Genomic DNA, 21625 nt, shown 5'->3' with positions numbered 1-21625 from the left:
CCAAAAAAGTTTGTGAATCCCTGCAGTGCAGATATACTGGTAGCTGTGTTGTGCTAATGAATATAATGTATAGGTAATTATACCCAGACTGGGGTGAATATCCTGAGCGTTCAGTCACTAGTGGGTCTTATACAGCAGCAGCCCAGCACACTGACAGAGGGAGAACGGAAAAGAGCACTCGCTCTCCCTCTACCACTATACACCTAAGGGATCTAGGATTGCCTGCATCCTCTCCATCCTTCCCTCATCTCCTCTGTGCTTCAGTGACCCAGGAAGACCCCTGCTGTCTCCTCCCCAGCCATGGACCAGCCAATCTGGCAACAGCCAGGCCTGGAGGGCTGATCTAGGGTGATATAACTGGTAGTGAGGTCATTGCTGTGCCAGGCCAGTCACACAATCCTGAAAGACCCTGGCCTTGTAATCTTCTTAATAGACCAGCAGATTGCTACTGTGGTCGTCAGGGTGAGTGTGTGTGTGTCAGTGTGTATAAGCAACTCTGCGAGTGTATGTTTCGGAGTCACTTTTGACCAGGGCAAATTGTCCAGATTAGTGTGGGTTTGTGTGTACCGGGGCCACAGACACATGCCTTTTCTCTCCCCTCTGGAACCTCTCCTGATGTTCTTATCCCAGTGTGACTATCTGAGAGGAGCAGAGCTGGACAGACAGTACATGGTGCTATATTTAGGCAGAAGTGCTGTCTCCTAGCACCCTCTGTTGGAACTGCACTGTATTGCTCCCCAGACCGAAAGGAAGGAAACTCGATTCCAAACTGATAGGATTTTTACTCAATGTCCTAATTAGATAAAATAATCTGCCCCGTTTATCACAAGTTACTTCAAATTAACGCATTATTATACAGCATATTGTTGAGTCACGAAAAAAACAAAACATGGTTCGCAAAAAATGTTGACTAATTTATCTTCAGATCCGCAGCCATGTATTAATGGACGTTCACAAGGCGTTTTGAATGACTTTGTTGTATTACAGTACTACTAGTCATAAAACACTCAACATGGAGGGGGGTGAGTACTTTCAGTTGATGCCAGATTTTTCCCCCAGCACACCAACGATATGTAGCCCATGTAGGGAACAAAACAACAAACCCTGATGTTGCTTGAACCAACTGTGCCAACAGACCTGGTTAACGTTCTTCTAGCCTGGTCCCAGATCTGTTCATGCCAACCTTAAGCAAGTACGGATAACTGCAGACACGAAGTGTGTCTGAAAGTGGGCGTGGCGAAATAAGTGGGTGGATCATCAGCGATGGGTGTAAGTAACAGCAGCGCTGTTTCATTTGTTGGATGTTTTTGATTTGAGTTGTGTTTTCTGTTTCTTAACAGATTTTCATTGGTCAGTTCCTGTGTGGTATTACTGATGCTTTGTTTACGTAGCAGGTTAGGATAATTAAAGTAGCAGGTTAGAAGAATGAGGTTACGGTCAGGAAAAGGGTTAGCTAAATGCTCAGAGATGCAGCCATACAAAACAGACTTAAGCAGCGACAAATCTGCCCAGTTCGCTTTCCATCCAGCCACTTGTGTTGATCAGGCTGTTTATGTTGACACACCAGTGTTTTAACACCAGCAGCCATGTTGAGGTAGTTACCCATGACTCACCTTAGGAGTTGGCTTTTACAGCACAACTAGATCTGGGGCCAGGCTAACATTATTCCACAAAGAAGTTATACAGTCAAAATGTTAGGATTGAGATGTCGAGATTTATTTCATGCTACGGCAGTACCATTCAAGATCATCATTCAAAGCATCCCAAATGAAATAACACCGCAGTAACAGTCACATGATAAGAGAAAATCAACTTCATTTGCACTTTATGGAGGAAGAGGAAAGTTGTAAAAGTGCAAATACTTCCAGCCATGGAGTGGAGTCGTTGATACTGCAGCTCTTGTATACCGTAATTAGGTCGGGATATCTTTGATGAACTAGATTTTGAATTGATTGAGTGATTCCAGTGGGAAAAAGTGTTACAATCATGGTTTATTTTCAATCAAAAACAATTAGCAGTAGTTTAAGCACCAAAAAATAAAACGTTTAGTTAGTAGTTTAAGCAGTGACCTCACATTGCCTCGACGTTATCAATGCATGACTTAGTTGCCTCCGACGCTTACGTGATATCAGATTTCAAACAGGAGAGCAAATGGGAGAAGGATGTCTGAATGTTTGATAATGTCATATCATCGAACACACATTTCGTATTCAATAGGTATAGAAACCCTGGGCAGAACTAATTAATTGCTACGTAGACTTTAAACATGATCATCCCTGTAGATGAAAAGGGCACAACAGCTCAATCTACGGCAGACAGTCCAAATGAGATTGGGTACAGAATTGCTGCCATTAACTTTTTATATTGATATTCTGCACCAGGATCAAAGTGTGTTTACATTTTTCACAGAAAGAGGCTAAATATTGATTCAAGCTTCATACTACTTTCTATGCCCACAAACTAGGCAGATTAAGGTATATCGTGAGAGATACTCTTGACAGTGCATATTTCAAACAGCACTGGATTTAAAACTTCACCACGTTCAAACAACGTCACCACAACGTTGGGACTGTTGGTGTGTTTTTAAAACGTAGGGGAGCATGTCAGGAAGGAGAAAAATCTCTAAAGGACGCCTCAAAAACATCCTGACAACGTTGATACGTTTTCTTGCAACGTTCACAAACATTCTTACAACATCGGGCTGTGGTGTGTCGAAGACCCCCCCCCCACCATGAAAGTGCTAGGACCACACACACCTGATACTTGGCAGTTTACATACCCACACTTAACTATCGTCTGGGTCTACATTCTTCTGTGTAGTAACCGTCACTACATGCTTTGGTTTGTCAAGGTGTCCATATTCACACTCACCTGTACCAAGGCTATACAGAACAGAAGTGACAACACAATTCACTAGTAGCTCCTAAATCGCTCCACTAACTGATGCTGTTCAAATAGCAATACCAATGTATACAAGTAGTACCAATACAGTAGTACGGTGATTCTATCACGTTCTAGAGAACGTAGAATTCTATAGAATCCTAAATAACAGTTCTCTTTGACCTCTAGTGTTCTGATATTGTGTGAATGAACATTCATGTCCACCATGATATTTCATTAACGGTATTCAACCAGCGGGGAGAGAGAGAGAAACATATACATTATATCGAGAGATAGGAGCAGTACAGAGAGAGAGAGAGACAGACAGAGAGAGAAAAACATATACATTATATCGAGAGATAGGAGCAGTACGGAGAGAGAGACAGACAGAGAGAGAGAAACATATACATTATATCGAGAGATAGGAGCAGTACAGAGAGAGAGAGAGACAGACAGAGAGAGAAAAACATATACATTATATCGAGAGATAGGAGCAGTACGGAGAGAGAGAGAGAGAGAGAGAGAGAGAGAGAGACAGACAGACAGACAGACAGACAGACAGACAGACAGACAGACAGACAGACAAGCAGCTGTCCCAGGGGCACCTTCCTTTAGGGCTCATCTCTACAAAGGGCCAGGGGATGGCCTGTCTCCCCATCCATCCCCCTGATAATAGCACACATCTGGGTGGACAAGATAGGGCCCCCAAGACCCCCACACACAGAAAGAGATGAAGGTAGATGGGTAGCTAGCACATTTGCGTGCTTGAGTCCTGCTGCGCATTTGTTCCCGTTCCATCCCTCATTACATCAGCACATTTAAAGACCTCGATCAGTCGTCCAATGATCACACACACACACACCTTATTAAAACAGCCCTGCTAGGCAGGAGGAGGGACCATCACAAAAACCAGTCAAGTCTCTCACAATTAAAAATCTGAGAACACAATACAAAATACTTTTGGGGGGGGGTTTCAAACAAAAACCTTACCCTCCCCATCTTAACACACACACACACACACACACACACACACACACACACACACACACACACTAGACGGAATAAATAAAAAAGTAGAACAAAGCAAATAGCCCTTACACCAGCCTCAGGGGGATTACATGGTGTAGCTAGCCATGCCATGGCTGTACTGTAATGCTGTAACGTAGAGATTAGAAAAACAATCAAGCATTGGGCCAACCGTGTTAGCGGCTAACCCTGCCTCACACCTCTCCTCCGCAACCGGTCTCCTTATAGGTAGTCGGTCTATGTCATACAACGTTTAAATGACCACATCTCACCGTTTAAGATACTTTCAAAGGGGACTGTAATAAAAAAGGAACTGAATTAAGTTAATAGCCCCTATGATATGACCCTTATCTGATGAAACTTCTTCAAGCGTTCAGGGGATAAAAGGCAAATTGATAAGGTGATCTCTCATCTGCATGTTGGTCAGGATTGTAAAGGCGGGGAATATGAGTGTTAACAGTACAGACTGACTCTGGGTCAGTGAATACAGATACCTTTTGCTATGGGGTGGAGCCAAAGGCTCCTCGAAAAAAACACCCCTCCAGCGTGGCTCTTTGGTGCCTTCCGCCACATAGTGAGAGTTGAAATGGAAGGACCGCCCTGGGTTATACCATTCAGGTAGATATGGGGGACCATAACCCTACCAGAGGGAGTCTGGAGTCACATAGAAAACAAACATTCAAAATACCTGAGAGATAGCGAACGAGCGAGATAGGGAGTTAAAGAGAGTGGGGCAGAGGGTCGAGAGAACGAGGGATAAAAAGAAATATAGAAAGAGGGAAGAAAGAACACTCTTTTCAAAGACATTTCCCCACACCAAATTACATTCAGTTACATCATAGTTCCTTGATACCCCTTTTCTTATTCAGCTATCATCCACTTTGATTGGGCAGAAAAAGGGGGGAATACAATATTCTCAGCAGTGTGCAGAGACGAGAAGAGCATAAACCCTTATGAGAATGAAACGGTGTACCCTTTTGTAAGCAGCAGCTCCTTTCTTTATTCTAAAACGATTCTCTCTTTTCTTTGTAGCACCAGCTAATAAAAAAAAAACATCTCCGTGGTAACCACTTGACAAGCCTTTTTCTGTCACGGTGTCTCTAAATCGATAGAAGTGTGCTGGTTTCTCTAGAGCTAGCATCTTCTTGGGAGCGTGCAGTATGGATTTTTTTGGTACAGTGTCTTATAGTTACAACAGAGTCAGAGTTAACGCTTATTAGTTAGCGTCATCATCATTCACCGCCAAGAGGGGGCAGTATAGGGAGCAGCGATCGGCAGTGTTTCGCGCCTCGAGCCATCCTGGTTGACTCGCCAACATTTGGCCCGCTATTTAACTTGTGTGTGAGAGTGTGTATGTGTGGCTACCACCCTCAGGTCAATAGAATTTGTCATCGATGCGGAAGTGTGGCCTTGTGACATCATCAGGGTTGAGAAACACAGAAATCGACTTCCCTGGGTTTTCTGTCACCAGCTGCTGCAGCCTGGCGGCCAGCTTGTCGTCCGAGGGTGAGATGATGCCACTGGCCGGGTACCTGTGGCCAGGTGACCCGCCATGCCCGTTGGTGGCGCCCGCCGCCTTCCTTTTGAGCTGGCCTGCCTGCTGTGCCTGGTCCAGGGCCGCCCGGAGGTGCTCGGTGGGGTCTGAGCGGACGTGAGCCAGCTTCCGGGCCACCAGCAAGGCTTGGCTGTCCGACAGGTGCTCCAGCATGTTGCACTGGGGCAGGAAGTAGTTGGGACAGTTCTTACCCAAGATGCAGTGGGCCAGGTCATCCAGGAGGCCCAGGAGGAGACGGGCGGGAGTGTCGGAGTCAGGCGAAGACAGGTAGGAGGGGGGCAGGCGGTCACAGGCCCAGAAGAGGACGGTGCGGAGGTGGTAGGGGCTGAGGCCAGTGCGGGGGCGAGCCAGGAGGCGGGAGAGGACAGCCTTGGCTGCCTGGAAGGCCTGGGCCATGGGGAACGGGATGCACTTCTTCAGCTGAACCTGGAGACAGACAATGATATGGCAGTCAGTGGTTCAAGGGGAAATTGGATGTCACCAGCACCAGAGACAGTCCTGATGGATGTTATACTGAAGCTAAATGTTACAGTTGATTAATTTTCAACTGTATTTAGAAGACATATTCAAAGTTCAACCTGAACATATTTAACATATTTAAAGTTGAGCTTGTACTTCCACTATATATACACACACACACACGTGGACACCCCTTCAAATTAATAGATTCTGCTATTTCAGTCCCACCCGTTGCTGACAGGTGTATAATATAGAACAGACAGCCATGCGATCTCCATAGACAAACATTGGCAGTCGAATGGCCCGTACTGAAGAACTCAGTGACTTTCAACATGACACCTTTTCAACAGGCCAGTTTGTCAAATTTCTGCCCTGCTAGAGCTGCCCCGGTCAACTGTAAGTGCTGTTATTGTGAAGTGGAAACATCTAAGAGCAACAACGGCAAAGCTGCAAAGTGGTAGGCCACACAAGCTCACAGAACGGAAGTGAAGTGTGTAAAAAAAAAAAGAAGTTTAAATGCCTGTCCTCGGTTGCAACACTCAGTTCCGAGTTCCAAAATCACCCTGGAAGCAACGTCAGCACAAGAACTGTTCGTCGAGAGCTTCATGAAATGGGTTCCCATGGCCGAGTAGCCGCCCACAAGCATAAGATCGTCGGCTGGAGTGGTGTAAAGCCACCCGCCATTGGACCCTGGAGCAGTGGAAGCGCGTTCTTTGGAGTGATAAATCACGATTCACCATCTGGATTTGGCAGATGCCAGGAGAACGATACCTGCCAGAATACATAGTGCCAACTGTAAAGATTATTGGAGGAGGAATAATGGTCTGGGCTGTTTTTCATGGTTCGGGCTTTGCCCCTTATGACATTCTAGACGATTCTGTGCTACATTTTGGGGAAGGCCCTTTCCTGTTTCAGCATGACAATGCCCCCGTGCACAAAGCGAGGTCCATACAGAAATGGTTTTGTCGGTGTGAAAGAACTTGACTGGCCTGCACAGAGCCCTGACCTCAACCCCATCGAACACCTTTGAGGATGAATTGGAACGCTGACTGCAAGCCAGGCCTAATCGCCCAACATCAGTGCCTGACCTCACTAATGCTCGTGTCTGAATGGAAGAAAGTCCCTGCCTGCAGAAATGTTCCAACATGAAGTGGAAAGCCTTCCCAGAAAAGTAGAGGATGTTATAGCAGCAAAGATGGATCCAACTCCATATTAATGCCCATGATTTTGGAATGAGATGTTTGACAGCCAGGTGTCCACATACTTTTGATCGTATCATGCGCTTTAGCTTCAGCTAACATTTACAAGGTAGAATTGGCAAAGCACAAAATAAATAGAAGGGCAATTCCACAGCAACAGAATGATGTTGAGACTTTAAAATGCATGCATGTCAAACAAAAACTAATGATTGCAAAGTCAAACCATACAACTCTATGCACAAGGACAACTTTTAACAATTTCCACTGAACATTTTGACAAAAAAAAGATTTACTTGAAAAACAGTGCAGGTGCAAAGTTTGGTAACAGAATGACAGGACAAACAGCAAACTGTTGTTACCGTGGAATTGCCCGGCAGTATCGGGCAGACTTCCGAAACAACTAAGGGTATGAAGTAGAAGGCTAACCTTCTGTGCTGTTTTGGTCCCGCAGCTATCACGTTGCAGCAGCATGAAGAGTACCCGTGCACATGGCCATATACTCTGTGTGAGTGCATCGTCTTGCCTAACGCTCATCTGCAATATCTGCGGTTCATCCTGCTGCTTGTGACAATGTCATATCACTGAGTCGCAATTGAACACATCTAGCTAGATAACCATTCTGGCCAAGTAAGGAAGGAAGGAGGCCCAGTCTATTGAACTCGCTAATTACTCAAAAAAAAAAAAAAAAGCTAACTTAACCAACTACCCACCTCGCTGCGTGAGAAGGCCAGCCTCCACTCCCGGTCAGGCCTCCCCCCCAGCGGGGCCGGGCAGGGCAGCAGGTAGAACCCAGAGATGGCCTCCTCCTCCGTGATCTTCCCGTCCCAGAAGTGGTTGGCCGTCAGCCAGCTCTGGGCCACGGCGGGCCAGCCCCGGAAGGACACCACAGGCAGGAGGTCATAGAGCACTCGGCTGGACCCCGCCTGGAGGTAGGAACGATTTATTGTGAAACACAATTATTTAAAAGAGATGTTCTGAATTACTTATCCGGTTAAACAAAGGCTTCGTAAATAAATTTGTTCAACACAAGTTTTTCGACTAGCTGAGATGGTTGCTAGTGCCAATTAATCGGATTCTGGAATTGATACAGATGCCAACTATGGCCTCCTATTCCCTATATAGATACTACTATTAGCCCTATATAGGGTGACATTTGGGACGTACACTAACTCCCTACCTGAAGAATGAGGGTGGTCAGGGGCCCGTTGCGCTCCAGCCTCTCCGGGATGGGGATGCCTCTCTGTGGTGAACGTCTTAGCTCGTCCACCGCCTCGCCCACCACCCCCCAGAACCAGTCAGCCACCAGCGCGGGAGAGAAGTAGCACCCATCCAGAGACTGGTGGGGGGACTGGGATCAAATCATGACCCAACTTTAGTTCAAGTGCAATTAAAGGGTAATTTTGGCATTAGCTTAGTGCAAAGACTTCCAATCTTTGCGCTAAGATAGTTAGCATTGGCTCGCAGAACTACCTCGTACTGGACGCAAAGACATAAAAATGGTATCCACAAGTTCATCTGACTCCAAGGAAGTACATAAAACCCCTGCATTAACAATACCTGAACTATCCCTTTAAAATAATGTCAACACACTTTACAGTAAAACACAATAAAAGACTAAGCTAAAAGCAACACACATTTGATTAACTTTCATAAAACTAAAAGCAATTTAAAAAAAAATAATAATAAGAGAAGTTAGAAAACGCATTACATGGACGGAGGGGGGAACAGCACCAGAGACTTGGTGACCCATTCCCCTTTCCTCTTCATCCTCCTCCTCCTCATCGGGGGGTATTCCGTTCTCCTCCTGGCAGCAGATGCTCCACCTGGCCAGAGTGGTGGGGTCACACAGACGCAGGGACAGCCAGGAGTGGCAGGGGGCCGACTGCCGCATGTCTAGGGTGACGGGCTGGTTGACATGAGATGACGCTGCATTAAGCTATACTTGTTTTCCTGAGGCAATACTCGTGATTAGTCTGGCATCAAAATCACCATATCAGAAAGTATACAGTAAAAACATCCCATAAGACACATCACAACTTCTCATGAATAAAAGTAGACACATTCAAGCAGTACGATTCACATCCCCGTGCCTGCTGCACCAACCTGGTTGCGGTCGTGGAGCTTGAGCGCCGGCACCAGGAGGGTGAAGTCCAGGTCGAAGTCGGCCCCCTTGGCGTAGTCCCCCAGCTCCTCTGGGTTGAGGTCCAGGACCCCCTCCCTGGCCCCCCCAGACAGGAGCAGGTACTCATTGGCCACTGGGAGACGCTGGTCCACCTTCTGTACTAGACCTAGAGGAAGAACACACACACACACACACAAAGGATGAGTGTAATATGACATTAAAAACAAATACAATACTTGAGCCGTTCCATTTCTTCTGAAGGCAAAGCATACATTCATGAAATACAGCAGTAGCGATATTGACATAAAAATATATGAGGTCTACACAGCTCCCTCTGTGAGCGCAGTGCGTGGTTTTATGTTATTCTCCACGCTAGCTGCTCGTCCTCAACCAACCCTGGCTTTATCCTCCTAGGGGGAGTCTTTACTGAACACAGCCAAAATGACTGGGCAAACTGCAATAACTCCCGACAGAGGGGAAACCGGGTGGAGAGAGTAAGAGAGGAGGAAGGGATAGCGTGAGAGGGAATGAGTAAGAGAGGGAGAGGAAGGAAAAGAGATTGTGAGAGTGCGTGAGAGAGAAAAAATAAAGAAAAGTCTAAACTAACAGCTTTCGAATAGTCATAACATCCTATCAATCTAGCTTCTGGCAAACAACTTCCCCACCCAGCCCAAACCAAAACTCTCCTCTTTCCCAAAGAGTTGATGAAAAATACTGAACCCAATCAAATCCCTTTATTGTGCTCTCAACTATGGTGTTCCAGTCAAGCAAGATTAGAGCCGGACAGGCTTAAAAGGTCACTCTCAACACATGATACCATGCATCTTCACCGTGCGCACACACACACTCGCAACACTCAAGTGTGCATGTACGCATGCACATACACACAGGGCTAAGGCCCAGTGATGCCTTCCAGGCTGTCAACTTTGACCTGAAGTACACCCATATACCCATCCCCTCAGGGAGGCTCTGAGGTCGATATGAAGGCAGTGGTGGTGGTGGTGGTGGTGGGGGGTGTGTGACTGCCAACTGCAGACACTGAGACTGCAGCCTGGAGCCTAAAGCTCCTAACGCGATTTCTCTCATCCAATTACAGGCCCTGTGTCGATGTGTGTGTGTGTGTTTGTGTGTGTGTGTGTGAGAGAGAGAGCTATTTCAAAGACAGTGTCTATCTACAGTGTGTGTTATACTGACAGTAAAAGGAAAGCAGAGAAATAATCAGATATAGAAATCAAAATCTGTCAGTTCTTCCCAAACATTGAGAGAAGCTGAGAAGAGCTGAGGGAGAGAAAATATCTTCCAGGCAGACAGACAAAGGGCAGAGTCGGCAAGCAGAAACTTCCTCTGATCTGTTTTGGGTCTATCTCTAGAGTTGATCAATTGGGTCAAATGGGAAGCAGAAGAACATACTACAGCATGCAGAGGAACGTGAGAGAGCGCGAGGTGGAACGTGGGAGAGAGCAGGGGGGGGGGTACAAAACCAACACCAGGTCGTGACTAGACGCAAAGTCTAGACACAAAGGTCGTGGACACCGGCTTAGCTTAGGTGAGGCTCCAATAAAGCCTTGAAGCTGGGCTGAGAAAAACTAAAGTGCATGGACTTGAACGTTTTGAAACCAGGACTTTATTCACTGTGTTTGACTACTATAATTAATTCATCTATTTCCCATTCAAAACAGCCACAGTGTTATGCATCCACCAGTAGGTCTCTGGGAGGTCAAGCATAGCAGATCTCATTTCCATAGAGCCACTCTGGGAATCGTGACACACACACACAAACGTATAAGAGGAATGCTTGTGGTGTGGATGCCAGTACTACACAAAGAGATTAAAAAAATATTAAAAAATAATAATGATATCTTTTTTCCCCCCTTTCTGTGCCTGTGATGTGGTTGTCCAACCTAGCTATATTAAGATTAAAAGCACTAACACTAAGTCGCTCTGGATAAATGACTAAAATATAAATACAGGCGCCAAAAAAAAGTGAAAAGATGAGAGAAGGGATGTACCGTAAGAGAGAGACAAGGTAAGAGTAGCTGTGTAAACACGTCGACTCACAATGGGAAAGGTTGGGATGTCAGACAGGAGGCCTTCTCTATAACAAAGACGTAGGGCCAAACCATCCAATGAATCGTAACACAGATCCTTCCAGCAGAGAACGTTTTAGCCATTCAATTGCCATTGAACACCCTCGCTCGGCTTCAAACCCGGAGTCTTTTAAAACGTAAACGATTAGCCTCTAAATCGAGCCCTTGCTCCTTTTAAAATACAGAGCTTTCATACTCTGAGACTCAAGAGAGACGGATTAACACACACAAAAGAGTCAGTGTGTCCTGCTACCCCCCCCCCCCACCTCCGACGGTGTTTATGCGTTCACATCAAGCCCGGAGATTAGCCTAGCTTTCATTTCCAGATCTTAAAATAGGCCTCGCTCATTCTCAAAATTAAACAGAGGGAGACTTTGTTCTCATCTAATCCAATTGGGTGTCGATGCGAGAAACCTTCTTTTGAAGCTGAAGAGGGTCAGGGGCTATCTATCAAACACCAGGCCGCAAAACGAAGGTGATCGAAACATTTTAATGTGTTTGTGTTCAAATGCTGTAGTACAGAGTTTAATGGAGCGATGGACTGTGTTCGGGGATCGATGTATGCTTAAAAAAAATGTTTTAAACGCATTGTGTTATGACTATGATACATCCGTTTGGGTTTTCACATGAAGTAAATGTCAAATTGCTTTTTTATGTACATTAAAAGTGATTCAGTAAATGGAGGGAGAGAGAGCGAGCGACACAGAGCCCAAAGAGAGAGAGAGATCTCTTCCCTGTAGTAGTTCATACAACAGCACTCGCCTGGTTAATTATCAGTCTGTAGTTAATGAGTTGTAATGTTCCTGCTGCCTGTTCAGAAACTATCTCCTCCTACACTAGAGGGGGGAGCGTACAGACTCTGGGGGCACAGCAAACACACGCAGAGCTGTTCGTCGCCGTGAGACTTGGTGTGTGTTAGCGAACGTCGGAGGAGACTCTACTATAAAAATATAGGACGTTGTTTATAATGTTTTATACAATCAGTATGTGTATATATACACAGTACCAGTCAAAAGTTGACACACCTACTCATTCAACGGTTTTCTTTATTTTTACTATTTTCTACATTGTAGAATAATAGTGTATACAAACTATGAAATAACACATATGGAATCATGTAGTAACCAAAAAAGACAAATAAAAAAATAGTTGGCTACTTTGAAAAGGTGGCTACCTTTTGCCTTGATGACAGCTTTGCACACTTTTGCCATTCTCTCAACCAGCTTCACCTGGAATGCTTTTCCAACAGTCTTGAGAGAGTTCCCACATATGCTGAGCACTTGTTGGCTGCTTTTCCTTCACTCTGCAGTCAAAATTATCCCAAACAATCTCAATTGGGTTGAGGTCGGGTGATTGTGGAGGCAAGATCCTCTGCTGCAGCACTCCATCACTCTCCTTTTTGGTCAAATAGCCCTTAGAGCCTGGAGGTGCGTTGGGTCATTGTCCGGTTGAAAAACAAATGATAGTGGGACTAAGCACAAACCAGATGGGATGTCGTTTTGCTGCAGAATGCTGTGGTAGTCATGCTGGTTAAGTGTGCCTTGATTTCTAAATAAATCACAGACAGTGTCACCAGGAAAGCACCCCTACACCACCTCCTCCATGCTTCCCGGTGGGAACCACACATGCAGAGATCATCAGTTCACCTACTCTCACCTACTAACCAAAAATCTCACATTTGGACTCATCAGAACAAAGGACAAATTTCCACCAGTCTAATGTCCATTGCTCGTGTTTCTTGGCCCAGGCAAGTCTCTTCTTATTGGTGTCCTTTAGTACTGGTTTCTTTGCAGAAATTTGACCGTGAAGGGCTGATTCACACAGTCTCCTCTGAACAGTTGATGTTGAGATGTGTCTGTTACTTGAACTCTGTGAAGCATTTATTTGGGCTGCAATCTGAGGCGCAGTTAATTGCCGATTTCTGAGGCTGGTAACTCAAACTTATCTTCTGCAGGAGAGGTAACTCTGGGTCTTCCTTTCCTGTGGCGGTCCTCATGAGAGCCAGTTTCATCATAGCGCTTGATGGTTTTTGCGACTGCACTTGAAGAAACTTTCATAGTTCTTGAGATTTTCCGGATTGACTGACCTAAAGTGGCCTTAACCGACATCATCGGTGCCTGGGGAACAGTGGGATAACTGCCTTGCGCAGGGGCAGAAGACCGATTTTGACCATGTCAGCTCGGGGATTCGATCCAGCAACCTTTCGTACTGGACTGTCAGTTGACGAACTATAGCCCATCTGTTGCTATGTACAATTTGTGTTAGCCTCCTTTATGCTCGTTAATCAATCTTTTAATCAATTAACCATTTTCGAGTACTGGCCTGTCGTTGGCTGGATGTCCTTTGGATGGTGGTCCATTCTTGATACACATAGGAAACAGTTGAGCGTGAAAAACCCACAAGCGTTGTAGTTCTTGACACACTCAAACAGGTGCGCCTGGCACCTACTAGCATACCCTGTTCAAAAGACACTGTCTTGCCCATTCGCCCTCTGAATGGCACACACACAATCATAGCTTTCACCTGGATTCAACTGGTCAGTCTGTCATGGAAAGAGCAGGTGTTCCTAATGTTTTGTACACTGTGTATATGAGAGAGGAAGAGAGAAAACTGCTGCCTGAGAGCTAAAGTGGACCGTAGGCGGCATTAGTCAAAAAGTGTGTGTGTGACGCACTGAGGACACTAGCCCAATGGGAGAGTTGAAAGCGGTCAACAACCATTGCACAACCGATCATTACCTGAACACATGCGGAACAACTTAGCTGCTACAGCCCAGCCACACAATCAAACAACGGTCCAATTTACATTCAGATTCAGTCGTGTTGACATCGCTGCCAAAATACACACACACACATAGACTTAATTAATCTAGCTTGATCTCAGTGAAGGCTAAGTGAGGTACAGAAAATACAAAATAGTATTCAATATGTCCTTAAAATAGGCAATGACCTTGAAAACCAAAACGTTTTGCATATCTGTCACTTTTGAATAAGATAATAGTAAGTGGATTTTGATCCTGTAGGACAGTGTAGGTGAAGGTTAACACTGAGATATTTTCCCACCTACGGAACCCCAACATGTGGGCCCATCTGTCCAGAAGAGTCCCCTTCCGAATACGCTTTTCTCTGATTGGTCGTGGCATACAGGGGGGGGGGCAAGCCGACATGCAGACAACAATAAACAAGCACGGCGGGAAGAGACAAAACAACAGCTTGTTTGGGTTGTTTCGCTATTGCTTTGTCTTTACGTCTCTCAACTCTAGGCGACCTCCTGACTTTGCACGCCTGGACGTGTTCGCGACAATGCCTGACTTGTGCCTCATTCTTTTGTTATTGTGCCTCGGTGAGTCGGCCGAATCTGAAATGGAGCTTCCCCCTTTTTTCTCCCCTCTCTCCGCTCTCCTCTCTAGCCTTCTTTGTGTTTGAATTAATACGGCTATAGAGCGGTATAAAACAAATACTTTTTTAATGAGATCTGTGGGGAAGGGGGTCACCAGTAGTCTGGTGTTCAAAGGCACATGAAAAAGGGTGTGTTTGTAAAAAAAAACTAGCCTACGAAGTGGGGGCTGAAGATGGGGAGAGAACCCATGGCGATAACAGGATTCTGTTTTTAGTTTGATAGGAGTGGGCGTCAATTCCTCTCCTTTTTTATCTCCAAGTCAATTTTTCTGTCTTTGAAGGGAAGTGAAAATGAAACATGGAGGATTACTCACAGTGTATACAGAGCAGAAAGCACTAGAATCAAGTTGTTGTTTACTTACTGGTTCAGCAAAGACTTGTAGCATTTTATCTGACAGACTTGAACCTACAACCTTACAAGACGATATCTCACTTCTTACTGTAAATAAGAACAATCACTTGTTACAGTGCATTCGGAAAGTAGTCAGACCACTTGACTCTTTCCACTTTGTTACAGCCTTATTCTAAAATGGATGAAATAGTTTCCCCCCCCCTCATCAATCCACACAATACCCCATAATGACAAAGCAAAAACAGGTTTAGATTTTTGCAATGTACTAAAAATAAACTGAAATATCACATTTACATAAGTACTCAGACCTTTTACTCAGAACTTTGTTGAAGCACCTTTGGCAGAGATTACAGCCTCAAGTCTTCTTGGGTATGATGCTACAAGCTTGGCACACCTGAATTTGGGGAGCTTCTCCCATTCTTAAGCTCTGTCAGGTTGGATGGGGAGCGTCGCTGCACAGCTATTTTCTCCATTCATCTTTCCCTCGATCCTGACTAGTCTCCCAGTCCCTGCCGCTGAAAAACATCCCCACAGCATGATGCTGCCACCACCATGCTTCACCTTAGGGATGGTGCCAGGTTTCCTCCAGATGTGACGCTTGGCATTCAGGCCAAAGAGTTCAATCTGGGTTTCATCAAACCAGAGAATCTTGTTTCTCATGGTCTGAGAGTCTTTGGGTGCCTTTTAACAAACTCCGAGCAGGCTGTCATGTGGTTTTTACTGAGGAGTGGCGTCCATCTGGCCACTCTACCATAAAGGCCTGATTGGTGGAGTGCTGCAGAGATGGTTGTCCTTCTAGAGCTCTGTCAGAGTGACTATCGGGTTCCTTTCTCCCCCGATTGCTCAGTTCGGCCAGGCGGCCAGCTCTAGGAAGAGTCTTGGTGGTTAAGAATGATGGAGGCCACTGTGTTCTTGGGGACCTTCAATACTGCAGAATTGTTTTGGTACAATTCCCCAGATCTGTGCCGACGCAATCCTGTCTCGGAGCTCTAAGGACAATTCCTTCGATCTCATGGTTTGGTTTTTGTTCTGACATGAACTGTCAACTGTGGGACCTTATATCGACAGGTGTGTGCCTTTCCAAATCATGTCCAATTTGTAGGACCATCTCAAGGATGCTCAACGAAAACAGGATGAACCGGAGCTCAATTTCGAGTCTCATAGCAAAGGGTCTGAATACTTATGTAAATGGTGGGGGTTTTTCTCAATTTTTAATACATTTGCAAAAAAATATAAAAACCTGTTATCGCTTTGTCGTTATGGGGTATTGTGTACACAAAATACATCATATATTTGATAATAAGGCTGTAACGTAACAAAATGTGGAAAAAAGGCAGGGGTCTGAATACATCCCGAATGCACTGTTTGTTTGTCATTATTCTACATTTCTGCATTCCCACCGACCCATATAGTCCTGTGGGAGTACTGGAGGCATTTTCTTTCCAAAGGCATGCTACAGGCTAGCCTAAAACAGTTAACTAAGGAGCTACTGGGCAAAGAAAGTGTTTTTCCCTTCCTTGGATCTGTGCAGCTGCTTCCCTGTGTGGTGCAATCTCTCTACTCTCCATCTCTGTCAGCTCTTTAATGGCCAGTGGGGAGCCACCTGCTGCTTAAACTAGGCTAGAGAAATCTTTATAAAACAGACCCAACTAGAAAGGATGTCAAACACATTATATGCACAGACACACACACACTACTGTTGCACGGTATTTCGGAAACGCTAGTATTTTCAATACTGGAACATGAAAAACAGTTCGGTACTAGAATTTTTCTAACTTTCGGTACTTCTGTCAAATGTGTCTCACCTCATATTTGGATAGAGGTCCAAGTCTGTCAAGTAATTTGTCTAAATCTTCAAGGGGGCAGTAGCTAGCCAGGATGCCCATGCAGCTGACACAGTGCAAAACACTTTAGAGAGAGACAATATCGACAGCGTGGCTTCTTGAAACCAAAACATCGTATCTCCTCGCCTGCAGCTTGTCGACAAAACTGGCTGCAGAAGCAAACTATGGGAATACTTTGATTACAGAGCAGAAGAGGGTAGATGAGCAATTAAGCAAAACATGATACAAAGCAGTGCAATGGAAGGGAGGTTCAGTTCCAAGCAAAACGAAATAAAGCAAACTATTTTATACGACATTTGCATTTACGTTGTTATTCTAGTAAATTTGAATTATTTTTGAGTGACAATGACATGAACATATATTCAGCATGACATTCATTTGGGTATTATAATGGGATCAATTTTGGGTTGTGCAATGTGAAATGCACTCATAACTTGACAACAATATATTTTGACTACTTAGCATTTGTCTAGGCTTACTAGCAGTAGCCACGAGCCAGCCAGCAGCCCTGGGCGGAGCATTGCACCCTGGGACTCGTAGTATGCTGGGTAAATTCAATTGTATTTCTATGGCGTCTAGACTATTTCAACGTAAAAGTTTCAGAAATGAGCGTCAGTGGGTTTTTTTAACGTTGTTTGGGAACTAAACTATTCATTTAATACATTCAATTATTTAGCTGTAATGAAACAATTGCAGGTCTAATGAATGTAATTTGACCCAATATTATGGCCATAGATGAGCAAATCAACCCTGATATGTATCAAATGACTTTTTAAAACATATGGTTTTGTATAAGGGAAAATTGAGGTAATTCTTCTGTTATTTAACATGGTGTTTTATTTTGGGAAGAATTTTAATATAGAAGATACTGTTCTTCCAGTTATCAACATTGTTCAGCATTTTTTGCCACGGTATCATTTCGGTATTGAGTATTGCTTCGGTATCCTAAACCTGCTATCGAAGTCAAAAATCGGGTATCGTGACAACACTTATACACATAGAGATATACAAACACACAGATGCATAGACACACACACACACACACACTCCAAGTGTTCCATATAAAGGGCCCATTTCAACATTCCTAGTAGCTGGGCAGATATTCCCTTTTAACTGCCTAGGCTCCATCCTCTTCAGGGTCCTTAAAAAGAATACAAGTGGCAGTGCTACTACCGTAGCTAATGAACACGGTGCATTAACACAATCACACACCCGACACTCACATTATCTCTGTTCTCTAGCAGAGTTGGAAATGAAACAGCAGATAGAGAGAGGGGGGTGATGAGAGAAATAGATTGCATCCTTTGGCTGCCATACAGGGAGCTGTAGGAAAACCCCCGCTGCGAAGTGTTTAAGAGCAGCTTTTAGCTGTCAGTCTGACTGTCAATGGAGACAGCGAGTGGGAGAAGAAGAAAAGGAGCCAGGAAATGAAGCAAAAAAAATGTGGCGGTGTGAGGACACGTGAGTTAAGAAAGAATGTGGAGCAGTGGTAGGAAAAGATTTGGCTACACAGTGAGGGCAGGGAGAGTCACTAAATTGGGGTAGAGGGTTAAGTGTTTGTGAGCGAGAGAGAGAGAGGGGAGAGAGAGACCAAGAAAGAGATTGAGAAAGAGAGCAAGAGACAAAGAGAGACAAAAAGAGCAAGAGAGAAAGAGAGCGAGAGAGAGAAAAGAGGATGCTAGACTAGCAAGCACAGAACCAAAGTAGGAGAAGCAGAGACCTTATCCAATATCTGACTTGATTAGCAGAAGATACAGAGAGACACAGGAGGAGGGTTGGCTGTCAGCTATGATATTCTTGGGCAAACAATACACCCATGCCAATAGTGGCTCCTATTCACAGCTATTGTTATATGGGGATGAACAGGGAGAGTGGATTTAGAGATGGACGGGGAGAGTGGATTTAGAGATGGACGGGGAGAGTGGACTTACAGGCAGTTAGACTGTTTGCATTGTGCTTCCCTCTCAAGCTGCACATGATCCACAAACAAGCCACGAGAGAGAGAAGGAAAGAAAGGCAAAGTGAGGGACATGCAGGGAGGGATACAGGCCAAAGAGGCTTGGTTCCAGTTGCACTGGGACAGGCAGGGAGAGAGGAGAGAAAAGGAGAGAGCTTAGGGGCGGGCAGTGGGAGTGAAGAGAGGGAAGAGTGCCACCTATTGGACAAACAACCACACTTCACCTGGCTGAAAAGTACTGTATATCAGGGGTATGACACACAACATAAACACAGCCAACACCTTTCTTCTATCTGTCCTTCTCATGAATAGGCTATGCATCAGTGGAGGCTGCTGAGGGGAGGACAGGTAATAATAATGGCTGAAATGGAGGGTAATGGCTGGAATCAAACATCATTCGTTTGATACCATTCGGCCCTTATTATGAGACTTCCTCCCCTCAGAAGTCTCCACTGCTACACACTACAATCACATAACTTAAAAGTGTTCACCAAACACACAATATATAAAATAAATGTGAATCATAAATGTATACCATACATATTTTACCATCTAATGATTTCAGAATGTTAACCTCAGTGTGTCACAACACATTGTCTGTTACTATGAGCTTTACCCAGCATGTTGAAGATAAAGTCTTTGGCCGTGTGGACCTCCAGGGCCAGTTGGTCCCCGAAGTCCCCCTGCTCCAGGGTGACCAGCTCAGACACCTGAGACGACAGCTGCTCCAGCATGACCCCCGACCGGAAATCCACCTCCGAGGCTTTCTTCACCGGCGCTGGGGACCGAGGGGCCACCGCACTTATCAAGGTCTCCATGGTTATTCACACCCTATGGTTGGGTATACAGGTCTTGTCAATCATTTTTATAAAAGGGAGAAGACTCATTGCATACTAGTTTGCATACCTTGTGTGTTATTGGCAATCAAAGTGAATTGTAAACTTTGTTATTGTACTCAGTCCTAGCACTGACTATGAATTTAGTATCAAATAGGGCGTGATACCAGGGATTTGTAGGATTATAAATCACACGCATTGAATGGCATATCCCCTAACTAGCTATGTTCATGTTTTAAATTGTTAATCCACAGTAAACGCAGATACAGATATACTCAAATGAATAACAAAGTTCATATTAATCTGAAAGCCACCTGGTGTTTTTGAAATGCAAGCTACTTAGTCAGTAACAGCATGGGTGCTGTCCTCAAAACTAGATCAATTACCTAGCATGCTAATTAACGTTAGCTGGCTAATTTGAGTCTAGCCAGTTAGCCAACTGTTAGCAAATTTGCTTGCTACAACAGAACAAGCAGTCATTGTTATATCCATAAACATTTAGACTTGCTAACTAGCTCTGATTATTTGGTGAAGACACTAGAATCGATTTTCGATGAACTAACTAGTTAGTTAGTTAGCCAGCTGCTAGCCGGAGAGGTGGGGATAAGTGCACCAACACAACTGAGTTAGCTAGCAAGCTGGAAAGCGAATCTTTCACACACCGCAACGATGCATTGTTTGAATGCATGAATATACATTTGAACTAGCACACACCCTTAGCACGCAGGTCTGGTGACGTTTCTTTGCTATATTCCAGGCGTAACTGTTTTGGTCTTTATATTGAAATCGGATTTCTTCTCCCGTCATTTCCAACAGGTCCCCAGCACCACCTTCCCTTCCCCCTAGCAACACAGACCTCGGAAATCACGCCCGCCACTGAGGATCTTGGGATTAGTAGTGTGTACCGGTAATATAGCTCTCCTAAAAACTACAAAGCAGATTTGTTCTCTATGATTACATTTGTGACCCACTGTAGCCTACTATAAGTACATCAGTTGAGATAAGGACAGTGGGGCCCAGCCCTGGTCAGAGATTGGATAGATTGCTAGGATTTTTACATCTAATCGGTCACAGCAGTTAGGCCAGGAATGGGCAACTTTGATGGAGATGGGGGCCACAAAAAAATCGGAACTCATCATGAGGGTCCGCAGCTGCTCGTGGGTCTTCATACCCTCATCCAAGCCCCCCCCCCCCATCATTGCTGGCTCAGTAACACACTTTTTTTTATTTAACTTTAGTATCAGGACATATTCCAGAAGTGTGGGAAGCAGTTTTTGTGCCTCCACTCTACATGGGTGGGGGTAGTATAGAGATCTTGATAGTTATCGACCCATTTTGAGGCTTCCTTATAGCTGGAAATGGCAGATTTTTTATGAAATATCTACATAGGCGTACTGAGGCCCATTATCAGCAACCATCACTCCTGTGTTCCAATGGCACATTGTGTTAGCCTATCCAAGTTTATCATTTTAAAAGGCTAATTGATCATTAGAATGTTAGCACAGCTGAAAACTGTTGATTAAAGAAGCAATCAAACTGGCCTTCTTTCGACTAGTTTAGTACCTGGAGCATCAGCATTTGTGGGTTCGATTACAGGCTCGAAATGGCCAGAAACAAAGAACTCTCTTCTGAGAGTGCAAGAAATTGCCAAGAAATTGAAGATCTCATACAACGCTGTGTACTACTCCCTTCACAGAACAGCACAAAGTGGCTCTAACCAGAATAGAAAGAGGAGTGGGAGGCTCCGGTGCACAACTGAGCAAGAGGACAAGTACATTGGAGTGTCTAGTTTGAGAAACAGACACCTCACAAGTCCTCAACTGGCAGCTCCATGAAATAGAAACCACAAAACACCTGTCTCAACGTCAACAGTGAAGAGGCAACTCCAGGATGCTGACCTTCTTGGCAGA

The 21625-nt window shown here is 44.8% G+C and overlaps 1 protein-coding gene across 2 annotated transcripts; it reads right to left on the bottom strand.

Annotated features, from left to right (window-relative positions):
• Positions 1 to 1971: 1971 nt before the first annotated feature.
• Positions 1972 to 20588, bottom strand: LOC112214658 (protein MB21D2). 2 transcript variants are annotated; one of them, XM_024373571.2, is made up of 7 exons: positions 20430 to 20588; positions 19496 to 19710; positions 9223 to 9407; positions 8828 to 9025; positions 8297 to 8455; positions 7830 to 8042; positions 1972 to 5887 (listed from the first exon to the last, which is right to left on the bottom strand). In XM_024373571.2, exons 2-7 carry the CDS (start codon positions 19695 to 19697, stop codon positions 5282 to 5284), a joined length of 1563 nt encoding a protein of 520 aa, XP_024229339.1. In that variant the 5' UTR covers positions 19698 to 19710; positions 20430 to 20588; the 3' UTR covers positions 1972 to 5281. The 2 variants fall into 2 exon arrangements, with proteins under 2 accessions (XP_024229339.1, XP_024229338.1); XM_024373570.2 differs by having other exon boundaries at positions 8297 to 8467; positions 20430 to 20587.
• Between the last annotated feature and the right edge of the window lie 1037 nt (positions 20589 to 21625).

This window comes from Oncorhynchus tshawytscha, linkage group LG09, assembly GCF_018296145.1.
Source record: "Oncorhynchus tshawytscha isolate Ot180627B linkage group LG09, Otsh_v2.0, whole genome shotgun sequence".
Lineage (NCBI taxonomy): Eukaryota > Metazoa > Chordata > Actinopteri > Salmoniformes > Salmonidae > Oncorhynchus > Oncorhynchus tshawytscha.
Note: the sequence above shows the minus strand (reverse complement) of the source record. Positions and strands in the feature narration are given on the sequence as shown.

What these genes read in the sequence shown, in the direction of transcription:
- LOC112214658 (XM_024373570.2), bottom strand. Translation starts at nt 19,697, where the DNA reads ATGGAGACCTTGATAAGTGCGGTGGCCCCTCGGTCCCCAGCGCCGGTG. An exon ending in CTGTTCCCCCCTCCGTCCAT is followed by an intron (nt 8,468 to 8,827) that starts GTAATGCGTTTT and finishes ATTTGATCCCAG; the next exon opens with TCCCCCCACCAGTCTCTGGA. An exon ending in TGGCCTTCTCACGCAGCGAG is followed by an intron (nt 5,888 to 7,829) that starts GTGGGTAGTTGG and finishes GTCTGTCTCCAG; the next exon opens with GTTCAGCTGAAGAAGTGCAT.